General features: G+C 38.7%; 2 protein-coding genes across 7 annotated transcripts in view; one reads left to right on the forward strand and one right to left on the reverse strand.

The window, feature by feature from the left end:
* Positions 1-17,097, forward strand: part of BICDL1 (BICD family like cargo adaptor 1) — a 94,349-nt gene that overhangs the window by 25,481 nt on the left and 51,771 nt on the right. The window lies entirely within an intron of this gene.
* Positions 14,536-16,267, reverse strand: LOC113912868 (chromobox protein homolog 3-like). The gene has a single exon (XM_035723922.1). It carries the CDS (start codon positions 16,237-16,239, stop codon positions 15,688-15,690), a length of 552 nt encoding a protein of 183 aa, XP_035579815.1. The 5' UTR covers positions 16,240-16,267; the 3' UTR covers positions 14,536-15,687.

A 17,097-nucleotide genomic window follows, 5' to 3' on the forward strand; every position in this document is an offset into this window, starting at 1 on the left:
GCTCAGTCGTTAAGCGTCTGCCTTCGGCTTGGGTCATGATCCCAGGGTCCTGGGATGGAGCCCCTCATCGGGCTCCCTGCTCCGCAGGAGGCCTGCTTCTCCCTCTCCCACTCCCCCTGCTTGTGTTCCCTCTCTTGCTCTCTCTCTCTCTCTCTCTCAAATAAATAAAATCTTTAAAAAAAAAAATTGCAAGGGCATCTGGGTGTCTCGGTTAACCATCCAACTTTTTTTTTTTAAGATTTTATTTATTTATTTATTTGAGAGAGAGAAAGATCATGAGAGCATGTGAGCAGGGTGAGGGACAAGCAGACTCTGTGCTGTGTGTGGAGCCTGATGTGGGGCTCGATCCCGCAACCCTGAGGTCATGACCCAAGCTCAAATCAAGAGTCAGGTTCTCAACCCACTGAGCCACCCAGTCGCTCCAAATGTCTCACTCTTGATTTCAGCTCAGGTCTTGCTCTCAGGGTGGTGAGTTTGAGCCCTGTGTTGGGCGCTTAAATTTTTTTTTAATTTTTAAATTAAAAAAATTCTTAACTCTCACTTGATAATAGATGTTTTAGTATGTGCAGATTGATAAAAAGTATAAAGATGATATATTACTAAGGATTTAGTAATATTTTTAGAAACATTTACATTCTGTAATCACAATTGCATTTTTTTTAAGATTTTATTTATTCATGAGAGACAGAAAGAGAGACGCAGAGGGAGAGGGAGAAGCAGGCTCCCTGCTGAGCCGAAGGCAGACACTTAACCATCTGAGCCACCCAGGCGCCCACAATTGCATTTTTTTAAATTAACATAATGTATTATTTGTTTCAGCGGTACAGGTCTGTGATTCATCAGTCTTACACAACACCCAGCACTCACCACAGCACATACCCTCCCTAGTGTCCATCACCCAGCCACCCCATCCTCCTACTCCCCTCCACTCCAACAACCCTCCATTCATTTCCTAAGATTAAGAGTCTCTTATGGTTGTCTCCCTCTCTGGTCTCCTCTTGTTTAATTTTTCCCTCTCTTCCCCTATGATCTTCTGCCTTGTTTCTTAAATTCCACATGTCAGTGAGATCATATGATAATTGCTTTCTCTGACTGACTTATTTCACTTAGCGTAATACCCTCTAGTTCCATCCACATGGTTGCAAATAGCAAGATTTCTTTTTTTGATGGCTGTGTAATATTCCATTGTGTCTATACACCACACCTTTTTTATCCATTCATCTGTTGATGGACATCTGGGCTCTTTCCATAGTTTGGCTAGTGTGCTATTAATATTGGGGTGCACGTGCCCCTTTGGATCACTACATTTGTATCTTTGGGGTAAATATCCCGTAGTGCAATTGCTGGGTCATAGGGTATCACAATAACATTTAATGATAGGATGTATTCAAGCTACAGGCAGTGCTTTGTGTACATTCTTACAGAAATTCAATGTCTCCCAAGGATCCATGGTCAGGAGCTACTAGTCTAGATAACTTTAGAAATAAATATAAGCTGTCTTGGGGCGCTAGGGTGGCTCATTTGGTTGGACGTCTGACTCTTGATTTCAGCTCAGGTTGTGATCTTGGGGTCGTGGGATCGAGCCCCACATCAGTCTCTGCACTCAGTGCAGAGTCTACTTGTCCTTGTCACTCCCCTCCCACCGCTTTCTCTACCTCTCTCTCTAAAATAAATGAAATCTTGGGGCGCCTGGGTGGCTCAGTTGTTAAGAGTCTGCCTTCGGCTCAGGTCATGATCCCAGGGTCCTGGGATCGAGCCCCATGTTGGGCTCCCTGCTCTGTGGGAAGCCTGCTTCTCCCTCTCCCACTCCCCCTTCTTGTGTTCCCTCTCTCGCTGTGTCTCTCTCTGTCAAATAAATAAAATCTTTAAAAAAGAAAAAAATTTAAGATAAATGAAATTTTTTTAAAAAATTAGAAATAAACATAAGCTGTCTTGTCTGTTTTTATGCATCATCTGTAAAATAGAGGCTTGCCTCCTCAAGTTGTATGAAAAAATGTCAGGCATTTGGCCCATAATGACAGCTGTTACTACTAGGAATCAGTGTGACCTAATAGAAAGTGTTGTCTTTGGAGCCACACAGGTGAGAATGCTAACTTACCTGAACCAGGCTAACTTAACAGCAGTCTCTCCTTCACTCAAACTACCCTGGAATGGAAACTCTGGATTCTTGGAAACACCTATTTCCATACTTCTTGCTGACTTCAAATTGCCGTTTGCATGTACCCATTTCCTTTAATTTTATCTTTTTTTTGTAAAGGAGTCGTCTTCTTGCCTCCAATTTATCAGTCACTTAGCAAATGTTATCCCTGTATTCTAAAACTTTAAGTCTCATTCCTGATTGCAAATTCGAATCACTGGTCAGCTTTTGAACTGGGTCCCATCCCCAGAGATTCTGCTTTAACTGCTCTAGGATGTGACCTGGGCATCAGGATTTTATTTTATTTTTTATAGGTTTATTTAAGTAATCTCTACACCTGACATGGGGCTCGAACTCATGACCCCGAGGTCCTGGTCCTCTGACTGAGCCAGCCAGGTGCCCCTGGGCATCAGGATTTTAAAAGCAGGTGATTATAATGCGTGGCTAAGGATGAGAATTACTATTCTATGTGAAACCAGGATTGGTGACAGTTGTTCTTGCCTAATTTAGCGTTAGCAGCCAACATTATAAGTATCTTAATTCCTTCATTGGTAAAGGAATTTAACAAAATGGAGTCCCTGGGATACAAGCCACTGGAGGAACCTCTCAGGTAAGCCCTTCCTCCACAGAAGTAGCACAGTCAGTGACTGAAAGGAGGTGATATGGAATGAAAGCAGTAAACCTTAAACCTTGCTTAAGCGCACATTTCATCCATCGTCACTCCTTCTAAGGGGCACTGTGGCATAGTGAAATGGGTTCAGGTTGTGGCACTAGATGAATCTGGGTTTATTCTGGCTCTGTTGATCACTAGCTATGTTGAGATTCAGAGGGTTTGCAATTGCACATTTTCCTCATCTGGAAAAAATAGGGATTATTTAAGAAATAAAAGCAAAATCGTACTATATACCTTGCAGGGCTGTTAGGATTATAGACTGTATAAAGTCCTTTGCATACCTTCTGGTGTAGTAAATAGCAGTTGCATTTGTACTGGTACTCGTGCTATGTCTCACCAAGTGGGCATAAAGGCCCAGAGGCTGTGACATTAGAGACCGTCTTAGACTGGTTTGGATCTCCAGTGTCAATCATAGTGCCCTATGCTCAGGAAGTTATAAAATTGGATGATGATATAGAAAACCAAATTCTTTTTTAAATCTGTTTTGTTTTTGCTTTTTTTTAATCTCACAGGTAGGGACGGCTGGGTGGCTCAGTCGGTTAAGTGTCTGTCTTTGGCTCAGGTCATGATCCCAGGGTCCTGGGATCGAGTTCGACGTCAGACTCCCTGATCACTGGGGAGCCTGCTTCTCCCTCTTCCCGCCCCCGACTTGTGCTCGCTCTCGCTCTCTCTCTCTCAAATAAAATCTTTAAAAAAAAATCTCTCAGGCACCTGGGTGGCTCAGTCGGTTAAGCGTCTGCCTTCCGCTCAGGTCATGATCCCAGGGTCCTGGGATGGAGTCCCACATCGGGCTCCCTGCTCCGCGGGAAGCCTGCTTCTCCCTCTCCCACTCCCCCTGCCTGTGTTCCCTCTCTCGCTGTGTCTCTCTCTGTCAAATAAATAAATCTTAAAAAAAAAAAAAAATCTCATAGGTAAATAACAGATGTGGCATTATAACAGTCATGCTCAGCTAATGTTGCTACACATTATTTTAATGACATTATCCCTTCATTTTTGTTCAGTGAGATTCATGGTCAAAGTCATGCAATGTCATACAACTCAGGGACAAAAATAGTAGCACCTCAGTGTTTATTTAGCAAGCAGTGTTTCAGTAGTTACAGCAAGTGTGATGTTAGCAAGAGAATGGGTATGAGAAACAGCTGTGAGTAATCAGGGAAGAGGTCAAAAACAGGTTAGGATGGACAGATAAGCCCAAATCAGAATATATAAGTACAATTCATCACATATTTTTTATTCCTAGCTTTGTCCTCAAAGGACCTAGAAGCAATGAAATACTAGTAGGAATGAGTACCCCTAATGCCCATATTTTACTTTCTAAGCATTCCCCACTAAAAAAAAAAAACAAAAAAACAAAAAAACTAGGGCTCTTTGGAAAAATAATTCCAAGTAAAGTAGGAACTTGACAGGGTGAGCCCGAGACATCTTGTGTTAGATATAAGAACGCTTTCAAAGTCTAATGGCATAATTATACTTCAATTCAAAATAAACTAGTGGAGTTTTGTCAGAAGGACACAGAAATCTGTTTGAAGGAACTCCCACTGGCAAAAGTTGGGAGAACTGGAGCATTAGGGAGAATAATGGCTGTAATTAACTTATACACATGAATATAAAAAAAAGGAGTCCATAATCAGAAAAGAGAAAGCTCCCCCCACACACAATTGTCAGCATTAAAAATTCCTCTGATATTAGCTCATTACTCTAAATATTGATAAAAGGAAATAATTGAGCGTTTTTCCAGGAACAGTTTTTTTAAGGCAACTGAGTAACTCTAAGTGATGATGGAATGCTCTTTCATAAGAATGCCAGCTAATAATTGTAGAAGTAATGATATAGAGAATCACCATTTCAACTCCTAAGAAAATAACTGATTCAGGCAAAAATATTTATAGATGATAAAAATAATTAGGTAAAAGGTAGAGAACCGGACATATCACCCCACAGATTACTTGATTACTTCAACTTTACAATAGAAGGATCATCTTCACCTAGTGATCTGTCTTGGCATCATGAATAGTGGGACAACTAGACATTATGTGCTTCTCATTGAGATGCATTATAAGGTAAACAATTTCACCTGTGATGCATTTGCGTGACTTAATTCGGGGCTTTTAGAGTGACTTTGAGTTTACAGAAGCGGGAGTCGGCAAACTACGGCCCTCAGGCCAAACCAGCCCAAGGCTTGTTTTTGTATAACTCTTGAGCTAAGAATGGTTTTTACATTTTTAAATGATTATAAAAACAACGTAAAACACACAAAAAAGAGTATATGACAGAGATATTATGTGGCCCAAAAAGCCTAAAATACTTACTTTCTGGATCTTTAAAGAAAATTTGCCAGCCCTGAGTTAGAGGAACAAGTTAAGTGACTTTAAGGGGAAGCAATCAGACAAATATAGAAAGTAGACATCCTACAGCAAAAACTGGCTGGCTCTATTCAATTTCATAGAAAAACTGAAGAGGTACAGGGTGGGAATTTATTCAAAATTAAAAGAGACTTAAGAGACATAAGAGTCAAATGCAATGTGTGGATTCTAATTTGAACAAATTAGCTTTAAGAGATATACTGGTAACTTCCATTTCCAGCCAAGCTAGAATAACAGGAGCCAGATTTACCTTCCTGCTTAAAAAAACCCGACAAACTCGTGCTCCGGGCTGGCTTAGTCAGTAGAGCATGTGATTCTTGATCTTGGGGTCGTGAGTTGAGGCCCCATGTTGGGCCATAGAGCCTACTTAAAAAAACAAACAAACAAACAAAATAGTATGCTGTATGAAACTATGGTTTTCAAGACACTGGGCATCAGGAAATGAAGGACAGTGATCCCTGAGAGATGGCAAACAAAAGAAGTGAGCCTGTACTGAAATTGCCCCATTCTGCCTTGAGTTTCCAGACTCTGGTATCAGGAGCAGGAACTGAAGGAGAACCCAAAAGACTCCCTGAGTTGACATGGAGCTGTGAGTTTGGAGACCTCTGCGACTACAGTTCATAGGACAGAGTATACCAGAATGACGAGAGATACACAGAACCACAGAGATCTGCAGAAGGTCTCCCTTGAGCACTCAGAAGAGACTGATCAACACAAGCATTTGAGCAAACTACTCAAGACAAGGGGGTTCAAAGAGATTAGAAGGATTGATATACTGTGCTCACACCAGTGGTATTATTAGGCACTGTTACTACCAGCCAGATTGGAGACTTTTGTAATTCATGAGGCATTAGAGTACTTGGGAAGGTCTTGAGTTAATAGTAAGGAATAATTAGCTTTAGACTGAGTACTGCTCTGGACCTGCCTAGCAAACTTAAAAGCAAGATTCAAAAGGATCAAACTGTGTCCAAGTAACTTTACAGTATCATGGAACAAAACTCAAGAAGAGTTGTAGGAATACAAAAATATCCAACATCTTACAAGGTAAAATTTATAATGTCTGGCATCTAATAAAAGATTATCAGGCATGCAAAGAAGCAAGAAAACATCCATAAAAAAGAAAATAATCAGTCAATTGAAACTCATCCAGAACTGACACAGATATTAGAATTAGAGAAGAATATTAGGAGTTGTTATAATGTGCACTCCGTATGTTCAAAAGGAAGTAGAGACATGGAAGGTATAAAACAGACCCAAGTAGAATTTCTAGAAATGAAAACTACAATGTCTGAGATGAAAAATACACTAGATAAAATTAATGGCAGATTAGACATTGCAGAAGAAAAAATTAGGGAATTTGAAGGCATAGTAATATAAATTATCCACAATAAAATGCAGAAAGAAAGAAAACATCAGTAAACTCTAGGACAACATTAAGTGGTCTCATATATGTGTAATGGGAATTCCTAAAGAGGGGGTAGAGAAAAAATATTGAAGAAATAATGGCTGAAAATTATCCAAACTTGATGAAAAGTATAAACCTACAGATCTAAGAAGTTCAGTGAACCCCAAACACAAGAAACATGAAGAAAACTATACTTTCATTTATCAGTTTACTGACTTTTGGCTCCAGATGCATCCTTCAATATCAAGCTCTGAGAAAAAGGAATTCTTTTAAGTTTTTCTTCTTTAAAGTTGAGTGCATGATGTAAGCTTTCTTAGTATAGGGCATTGGTGCTGGAGGGACATTATCGGAGACAAAAGCTCTCGTTTCTAGTGCAGGCTGGGTGTTGGAGGAGTGGATGTGAGGATATCCAGTGGAGCCTTCCCCAGAATATGGTCTCTCTGTAGTGTTTGCACTCCTTTTTTCAGTGTTCTCAGCATATAAATTGAAACTTCACTGTGGCCCTGTGCTCTGAAGGCTTCCTGCCCCCACTGACATTCAGAACCCCCCCACCCCCATGCATGTCATTCCTTCTGATTACCTGTTCCCCATTTACTCCAGAGGGTAGCTTATTGTTTGCCCAGGAACTCGGGACTACCTCTGGCCTGACCAAACCAGCAAACTTCTCTGCTGTCCAGGGGGGCTAAATCATACTATCTTCCAATGAGATCTGAACTCTTCCAGCTTTGTCCTTTATGGGTACTCTCAGTCAGCTATGGGTACCCTATAGGGTTTTCTTATTTCTTTTAGTTACTCTTTGTTATAGTTATAATCCTTTGTCTTAAATTTCTCCTTTTAGTCTACTGTGTGATTTCTGTCTCCTGATTTGACCCAACTGCTACATACACCAAGGCACATAACAAACTGCTCAAAACCAGTAATAAAAAGAAAATCTTAAAAGCAGCCAGAGGAAAAGACACTACCTAAAGAGGAACAAAGATATGAATGACATCAGATTTCTCATAAAAAATAATGCAAGTGAGAATATAATGGAGCAACATTTTTGAAGTTCTGAACTGGGAGCAGGAAAAAAACCTGTCAACCTAGAATTTTATATCCAATAAAAATATATTTCAAAAGTGAAGGTGAAATAGACATTTTCAGCTGTAAAAAAAGCTGAAATAATTCATCAGACCCACACTACCAGAAATGTTAAAAGAAGCCATTCAGGTGAAAGGAAAATGATACCAGTTGGAAATCTAGTTCTTATAAAGGAATGAAAAAGACTAGAAATAGTAACTATACGGATAAATGTTTTTTTCTTATTATATAAATCTTTTCAAAAGGTAATTGACTCTTCAAACAAAAATGACAGGGTATTATGGGATTTATAACATAAATAAAATGCATGGCAACATAGCCTGAAGGCCAGAAGGGGAGAAATGGAAGTATACTATTATAAAGTTCTTATACTATATGTGAAGGGGTATGATATGTTAAAGATGAATACTATACACTTTCAATGCAACCTCTTAAATTACAAAGAATTATAGCTAATAAGCATGGAATCATAAAAATACTCCCATTAATTTTTTTAAAGGCAGTAAAAAAAAAAACAGATGGCTCAAATAGAATACAAATACAAGATGACAGACTTGAACCTGAACATATCAAAAATATCAATTTCAATAAATAAATGAAAAATTATACCATGTTAACACAAATCAAGGGGCACCTGGGTGGCTCAGTCAGCGCCTGGGTGGCTCTGCCTTTGGCTCAGGTCATGATCCTGGAGTCCTGGGATCAAGCCCTTAGTTGGGCTCCCTGGTCAGCGGGGAGTCGGCTTCTCTCTGTGCACCTCCCTGTTGCTCATGCTCTCTCTCACTCTCTTGCTCACGCACTCTCTCTCAAATAAACCTTTAAGAAAAAACAATAGTAAAAAACTGTAGTAGAAACATTGTTTAACATCAAATACAAAGAATATTGCCAGCAATAGAGAAGGTAATTTCATAATGGTGAAGAGGTCAATCAAGAGGACATTGTGATCGTAAACGTTTATGCTTGAATAACAGAATTTTAAAATACATGAAACAAAAAATGATAGAACTACAAGCAAAACTAAATAAATTCACAATTCAATACAACTCTCTCAACTAATAGAATGAGTAAACAGAAAATAAGCCAGGGTATAGAAGATTTGAAAGAACTATTTTTTTTTTTTTAAGATTTTGAGAGAGAGAATGAGAGAGAGAGCACGAGAGGGAAGACGGTCAGAGGGAGAAGTAGACTCCCTGCTGAGCAGGGAGCCCAATGTGGGACTCGATCCCGGGACTCCAGGATCATGACCTGAGCCGAAGGCAGTCCCTTAACCAACTGAGCCACCCAGGTGCCCGATTTGAAACAACTATTAATCAGCTTATCCTAATTAGAACTAGACCTGGTAGAACACTCCACCTAACAACAGAATGTACATTATTTTCAAGTGTACATCCTACCAAGATAGACCATTATTATGGGCCATTAAAAAAAGTCAATAAATTTAAAAGGATTCAAGTCCTACAAAGTATGTTCTGTGACCATAATGGAATTAAATTAGGAATCAGTAGCAGAAAGATCTCTGGAAAATCCAAAAACATTTAGAAAGTAAATAATACTTTTTTTTTTAAGTAGGCTCCATGCCCAGTGTGGAGTCCAGTATGGGGCTTGAACTCACGACCCTGAGATCAAGACCTGAGCTGAGATCAAGAGTCGGACACTTAACTGACTAAGCCACCCAGGCACCTTTGGAAAGTAAATAATACTTCTAAATAACCCATGGATAAAAGGGTAAATCAAAATGGAAATTAGAAAGTTTTAGGAACTGGATGAAATGAAAACATATCATAATTGGTGGGATGTCACTAAAGCAGTACTTGGGGTAATTTATAGCACTGAATGCCTATACAGACGGTCCTTGACTTATGATTCAATTTATGATTGAAAAACTTCATGATGAGGGGCGCCTGGGTGGCTCAGTCGTTAATTGTCTGCCTTCGGCTCAGGTCATGATCCCGGGGTCCTGGGATCGAGCCCCGCATCGGGCTCCCTGCTCAGCAGGAAGCCTGCTTCTCCCTCTCCCGCTTCCCCTGCTTGTGTTCCCTCTCTCGCTGTCTCTCTCTGTCAAATAAATAAAATCTTTAAAAAAAAATTCATGATGGTGTGAAAGCAATACACTTTTAGTAGAAATGATACTTCACATTTTGGAAGTTGATCTTTTCCCATGCAAGTGAGATGTGATACAGTACTCTCTTGTGATACTGGGCAGTGGCAGCCAGCCACAGCTCCCAGTCAGCCATGCAATTATGAGGGTAAACAACCCAATACACTTACAACAGTTCTGTACCCACACAACCATTCAACCATTCTCTTTCTCACTTTCAGTTCAGTGTTCAGTGAATTACATGAGATATTCAACACTTTATTATAAAATAAGCTTATGTTGTTAGATGATTTTGCCCAACTGTAGGCTAATTTAAGTGTTCTGAGTACATTTAAGGTAGACTGGGCTAAGCTATAATGTTTGGTAGTTTAGGTGTATTAAATGCTTTTTCAGTATTTCTAACTTACAGTGGTTTTATTGGGACATCGCATCATAAGTTGAGGAAGATCTGTATTTGAAAAGGAAAAAAGTTTTAAATCATTGACTTTAGCTTCCACCTTAGGAAACTAGGGAAAAAAAACTAATAAATGAATAAATGAAATTTGAAGTAAGTAGAAGAAAGAAGATAAAGATTAAAGTATAAATCAGTGAAATAGAAAACAAAAACAGCAAATAAAATTAGTAAAACCCAGAGCTGGTACTTGGGGCACCTGGGTGGCTCAGTCAGTTGAGTGTCTGCCTTTGGCTCAGGTCATGATCCCAGGGTCCTGGGATGGAGCCCCGCATCGGTCTCCCTGCTCGGTGGGAAGCCTGCTTCTCCCTCTTCTACTCCCTGCTTGTGTTCTTGCTCTCGCTCGCTCTCTCTAATAATAAAATCTTTAAAAAAAAAAGATCAATAAAATTGATAAACCTCTAGCCAGACTGAGCAGAGAAAAAAGAGAGAAAACACATATTACTGATGTCAGGAATGAGAAAGGCACCATCACCACAGATTCTACAAATAATAAAAGGAAAATGAGGAATTTTTTAAAAGATTTATTTATTTGTTTCTAAAGAGAGAGAGCACAGGCAGGGAGGGGCAGAGGGAGAGAAAATCTTAAGCAGACTCCGTGATGAGCATGGAGCCCGATGTGGGACTAGATCTCAGCACTCTGAGATCATGACCTGAGCTAAAACCAAGAATTGGAGGCTTAACCAACCATGCCACCCAGGTGCTCCAGAAAATAAGGAATATGATGAGCACCTTTATGCCAATAAATTTGATAGCTTAAGTGAAATGGAAAAATTCCTTGAAAGACCAACTACCAGATCTCACTCAGGAGCAGTCTTAACTGTATCTATTACAGAAATTGAAATTATAAACTTTTCCCCAAAGGAAAGTCCAGGACCAAACATTTAAGGAAGAAATAATACCAGTTCTACACACATTCTTCCAAAAGCTTTAAGAGAAGGGAATATCCCCAACTCACTGTATGTGAACAGTATTATCCTGATAACCAAAACCAGACAGGCATTGCAAGAAAACCACAAACCAATATCCCTTATGAACATAAATGCAAAAATATTAAAAAGTATTTTAGTTAATTGAAACCAACAATATATTAAAAGGGTAAAAACCATGAACAAGTAAGATCTGTCCCACACATTTAGGGTTGATGTAACCTTCAAAAATTAATATAATTCACCATTTTAACAAACTAAAAATTAAAGACTATTTGATTATCTCAATAGACATAGACAAAGCACTGAACAAAATCTAATCTCCAATCCTGATGAAAACTCTCAGGAAGACTAGGAGTAGAGAACTTTTTCAGCCTGATAAGAGACATTTGCAAAATAAAAAAACCTCCAGCTAACGTTATGTTTAAATGGTGAAAGACCGCTCTCTAAAGTCAGGAATGAGACGAAGATGTCTGTTCTCACCACTTGTATTTGGCATCGTCCTGGAGGTTCTAGCCAGTACAGTCGGGAAAGAAAAAGAAATAAAAGGCATCCAGAAAAGAAAGGAAGAAGTAATGATGTCTTTTTCACAGATGATGTGATTGTCCATGTAGAAACTGATGGAACTACAAAAAAGCTACGAGTAACTAATAAGTTGATTTAGGAAGATTGCAAGATTCAAGATGAATATACAATGAGTAATTAGCATACTAACAATACCAATAAGAAATTGAATTTTCAGAATGCTACTTAAAATATCAAAAAATGTGAAATACTTAGGTAATCTGATGAAAGATGCGGAAGACCTGTATATCAAAATGTACAAGGGGCACCCGGCTGGCTTAGTCGGTAGAGCATGTGACTCTTGATCTCAGGAGTTGTAAGCTCGAGCCCACATTGGGTATAGAAATTGGTTAAAAATAAAATCTTTAAGAAAAAAGTACAAAACACTGATGAGTGAACTTAATAAATGGCATTATATGCCTTGTTCATATGGCTTCAAAATGTTTTAAAGGGGAAAAAAATAAAAAGGGCAAAAACAGTAGAAGATAAATGTAAAGCACCTATAACAAGGAAATACACTACTAACAGAAGCAAAGGGCTACTTCACCTTTGGGATTTTATGGATTTCTCTAGAAGCAAGGAGTAGTAACCAACTGGACTTCCCAACATTGCGTTGTGTGTGTGAGAAGGGTGTGAGAAGGTGGTTTCTGCTGCATTGTCACTAGGCTTTAGCTTGCTACTCAGCTTTCTTGCTTTACTTGCTGTCTATGAATGTGCTCATTGGTATGAGATCCCTGTGCTATGTATGGCCTGACAGAGCCTTGGGGCTACAAAAAGTTGTTTTCCCCACATCCAATTCAGTTGGAGTTGGTATTAGACTGTAGTGGGAATTCCATGAGGAAATTGGGATCATATAAAGAATATGAATTACTGGCTGTGTCAATGCTTGATATGAGATGAGAATGATGGATCACATCCCTTTGAAATAAAGGTTGAATCTTATCCTATTCCGTTCAAGTACCACTTTTACCTTGAAATTGCTTAGCAAAAACATTTTTGTGCTTTAAAGTTTGGTCTGTTTTCATGCTATCTAATTTGAGACTCAAAACTGTATTGTTAGTTTCTTCTTCTATAAAAAGGAATAATATCCTAGTTAGTTATGTATTATCCCTATTTTGCAGATAAGGAAACTGAGACCCAGACAGTCAATCAGCTAGCTCCTGCCCAGACTGTCATATTATTATCACTTTCTGTGTTCTATCATTGCTGTTTTTCCTCAGACTTCTTTGAGCCTTTAAAAATCTAATTTGCACTCCCCAGGTGTTGTTGAAAATAAGACTTTCTTTGTGGAACAATTTATGCCCCAGAATTTTCTCTTGGGCGTAGTGTAGCTAGTATCCAAAATATCTTTGGTCCCTGTAGGACTAGTTTAGCTTTTTTTCATCCAAGACAAAGGCTAACATCTCTTAACACCACTATTCCTAATTAGCAGATTTGTTTACTCTAAATTTGCAATTATAATACAAGGTAGGCAAACAACAAGAAGATTCAGATTCAGAAGCACTAAAATGTTGATTGTCATGTTTGTAACTGGGTGTTTTTAAGACAGTTTTAATCGAGGCAGTGGTGGGTATTAATCTCACCCTGCTTTACCATAACACTAAGCTGTTAACTCAGAATTCATTCAGGAAATTGGCTATTTTGGAAGACTAGCTGTTAAATGACTTTGTTTTTCTCTTAATATGTGATCACCAGGTCATGACTATTCACTTAGTCAAGGCTCTGGAATTGGAATGTAGCTCTAACATTATCTGGAACTACAGGCTTTATTAGGAATACCACTTTGGTGGTCTCTCCCAGTCTCATTCTTACTAGAGTTTTAATTAATTAATAAGAAAACCTCTCTAATTCTGGGTTTTGCTCTCTACCTTCTAACTCTTCTATTTCATTGGCTTCACCAAATGTTTCAAAGGCCCATTGTGAGTCACCTATTTGAGAACTGGTTCCCCCAAAAATGATGAATATTGAAAATAAGAAAATATATTGTTTTATGAAATAGGCAGCAATGGTACAGGAGTGGCCAGGAGCCTAGCTGTTGAGACAGAGTCTGCAGATTCCATAGTTACAGGTAAACAAGGAGTCAAGTCAGAGGGCAGCCAGCTAACAGGAAAAAGCAGCCTTCGTGTAAAAGGAAAGGAGAAAAAAAAGATAGCTAAGGTGATCTTGATTCAAGAAGCCAATGAGGAGGCTCTAGTAAAGCCTACTGAAAAAGGGGCTGAGAATGTGGGGCCTTAGAACCCTGGCTCTTAATGCTTGTGGTCAGAGGCTCACAGTGGATCTGCTCTAAGGCATACAAGGTAGGCATGCTAAGATCACAACAGGTGCAGAACAGAGTGTACTGTAGAACCCCCAGGGCAATATTCTCTGTGCCCTGAATTGCATAGCTGTAATTTCACTTAAAGGTTAGCAGCATTTTTCCTCTCAATAGGTAGGACAGAGTTTGCTCAGCTTCATTCTATAAAACAGTCTCTGACATTGTCATTATTATAATTGAGTGGGGTTTTTTTGTTTTGTTTTTAACTTGGTTGCAATCAGTGGAGCCCTGAATTGAAATGTAAATCTGTTTAGAATTTTCCAGTGTTTACAGCAGCTTTCCCCAGTGTGCCATTATAGCATCAGTCCCAAGAAAATAAAAAAGATTGGAATAAAAAAGATTCCATGGTCAAATGAGTCCAGGAAACATTTAATACTATATCCCTCTCTTGAAGATTTGCAGTGTGTATTATTAGTAAGCTAAAAGATTTTTGTGAGTCTTACAGTAAAGAAATCTCTTTGATCCAGTGTTTCCCAAATTTTTTTAACTTTGGAATTTTTTGTCACTAATATCTACCAACCTTTTTTTTTTAAAGGAATATAAAACTATTTATTGACCACTGTTTACCAGTATTTACAATAAAGTAAACAATATACAGTTGGATAACATTCTGACTACAAAGTTACTGTTTTTCCTGGTTTCTGCTGAACCAGTAACTCAAGTACTGAGAAGACTGAGCCTACATGTCAGGAACGAGTTGGGGTAAAGAAAATACATGCAGGTTAAGAATTTGGATTATACAAGTCTGTTCACCCATTTATTCCAACAGGTGCTAAATTGCCAACATCTCTAACCATCTGATTATGATTAGGTTTCCATGAACAAAGTCTTAGACATTCCATGAATCATGACCTTTTAGTCAATACAGCACAGAGATTTCAACTTCTTGAAAAGGAATGGTTCACTAGAAGGAACCTTTAAATGTCCATTTAACTAAGTTTTGCTTACCTAATTAAAACACACCAGGACTTGTCTAGTTTTGTCATTTGGGTGGGGAGGTTGTTGGTGGTGATAAAATTTTCCTTTCAGGGATCTTGCAAATGAACTTGCATTTATGACTGTAGATATGAATACGGATTCTGATATGGCTGCTTTTAAATTGTCCAATTTAAAAATCTGAAAGGTTAAGGCTTCAGGAAAAACTTCAGTTTAACTTTAAGTGATTTATTTCTTAAGTTGCTGAAAATGATAGCATCCCGGAAACACGGGCTTATCCATGGTTATAAATGCTGTTTTTGTTTTGGTGAATGTTAAAAAACAAAAACCATTTATGTATGTATTTTAAGTATACACACAAAAACCCCCTAAATAAAAAATCCAGAATGGTCCTTAGGCATATAGGAGTTAAACACAAATTCTGACTGAGTAACGACTATGAAGATTTCCCCCAACATTTAGAAAAGGTGTTCTCTAATGCAGGGGGATAATATACCATGGTCTCAAATACTTTTTTTCTGATAAAGGAAGCAACTACAGAAAGCTTTTATTTGTTCAAAGTAACCAGTGCTATAGATGCAAAAAAACCCCAACAACTCCGCCAATACTACTTCAAAACAAACATATCGAACTTGATTTTCATTAGAATGTTATTTCTTCACACTAATAAATCAAAAAACAAAGACCCAGATTTTATATATATATATATAAATATATATAAAAAACAATGCAAACAATTATTGAGCTTCATCTTCTGGACAAGAATGCCAAGTTAGTCTCTCTTCGTAAAAAGCAATTACAATCTGAGGACACTTCATATTTGCCTCTTTTGCCAGCACCAAGTCTGCCTCATCTGAATCTTTCCACTTCATGAGAAACATTAATTCTCCACTGCTGTCCGTGGCACCAATTATTCGTTCAGGATCAAGACCTCTGGCAAAGCCTCTTGGTTTATCAGCAGCATCTCTTTTTTTCTTTGATTTGCTATCATCAGATTCACTGTCAGATAAAGATTTTCTTTTTGTACCATCTTTTTCTTTACCAGCTTTTTGAGAATTAAGAAATGCTTCAATTAACTGTGGACAATCTAAATTTTCTTCAGGTTCCCAAGTATTGTCGGCATTTGTAAATCCCTTCCACTTCAGGAAATACTCCACCTTCCCATTCACTACACGTCGGTCCAGTACTTTTTCCACCACAAATTCTTCAGGCTCTGCCTCTTCTACTTTTTTACTCTTTCCATTTTGTTTCTTTCCCATTTTTTGCAATGCAGTTTTATTGGAGGCCATTTTTTATTGCAGACTTGAAGAGCTATTATTCACCGCCTCCGAGCTGCTCCGGGTCCCGGGTCTGCCTCTACCAACCTTCTTTTGAACTAATATTTCTTCAACACTTGGTTAACATGCTCTTGGAAGTAAAGGCTATATCACTCCACCTTATTTTCTGATGCATTTCAGAGTAAGTTGGAGACATCAGTACACTTTATTCCTTAATATTTCAGAATATATATCATTAACTAGAGTTCAGCATTTGTTTACAGTTCCTTTTGTGTTTGTGTGTGTAACTTTTTATGTGCCAGGCACATGATAGGTGCTTCTCAAATGTCTGTTGAATGTGTAAATGACTCAATCAGGTCAAAACACGAAGAAGAGAAAGAAGACTGGAGGGTGCACATTCACAAAAGTGGTAGAACCCTATACAGTTCCACAAGGCCATACTATGTCTGCTGTCGTGACAGTCTCAAAATTCCCTCTGCCATATCTTCTCTTCAGCCCAGTGCATGTATACAGAGCCCCACACATGCCTGTGTGAGAACATTCCATTCTCAGAAGCCAGAAAGAGGGCATCTTTTGGGAAAATGAGGCCAGGATAAATCAGTGCTCGTCTCTTGGCAGTGGCTTTTTGGATCATGAGCAATGGCAGAAACCAGAAACAGCTGACTAGAATTTGAAGGGAGAGGGCTTTTTGGCCTAAGTATCTCATAGCCTAGCCAAGCTGTCCTCCATACATACCTGCCACTTTTAGGCTGACTGATGGGTTAAAGAAGTAGCAGTTTCTGCCTGTCCAAATAATGCCCATTTTTCCAGGACCAGCTGATACTTCATCTCCACCACGAAAGCTTCCGTCACCATGCTAGCACAGTGATT

Source organism: Zalophus californianus, chromosome 14, assembly GCF_009762305.2.
Source record: "Zalophus californianus isolate mZalCal1 chromosome 14, mZalCal1.pri.v2, whole genome shotgun sequence".
Lineage (NCBI taxonomy): Eukaryota > Metazoa > Chordata > Mammalia > Carnivora > Otariidae > Zalophus > Zalophus californianus.

What these genes read in the sequence shown, in the direction of transcription:
- LOC113912868 (XM_035723922.1), bottom strand. Translation starts at nt 16,239, where the DNA reads ATGGCCTCCAATAAAACTGCATTGCAAAAAATGGGAAAGAAACAAAAT.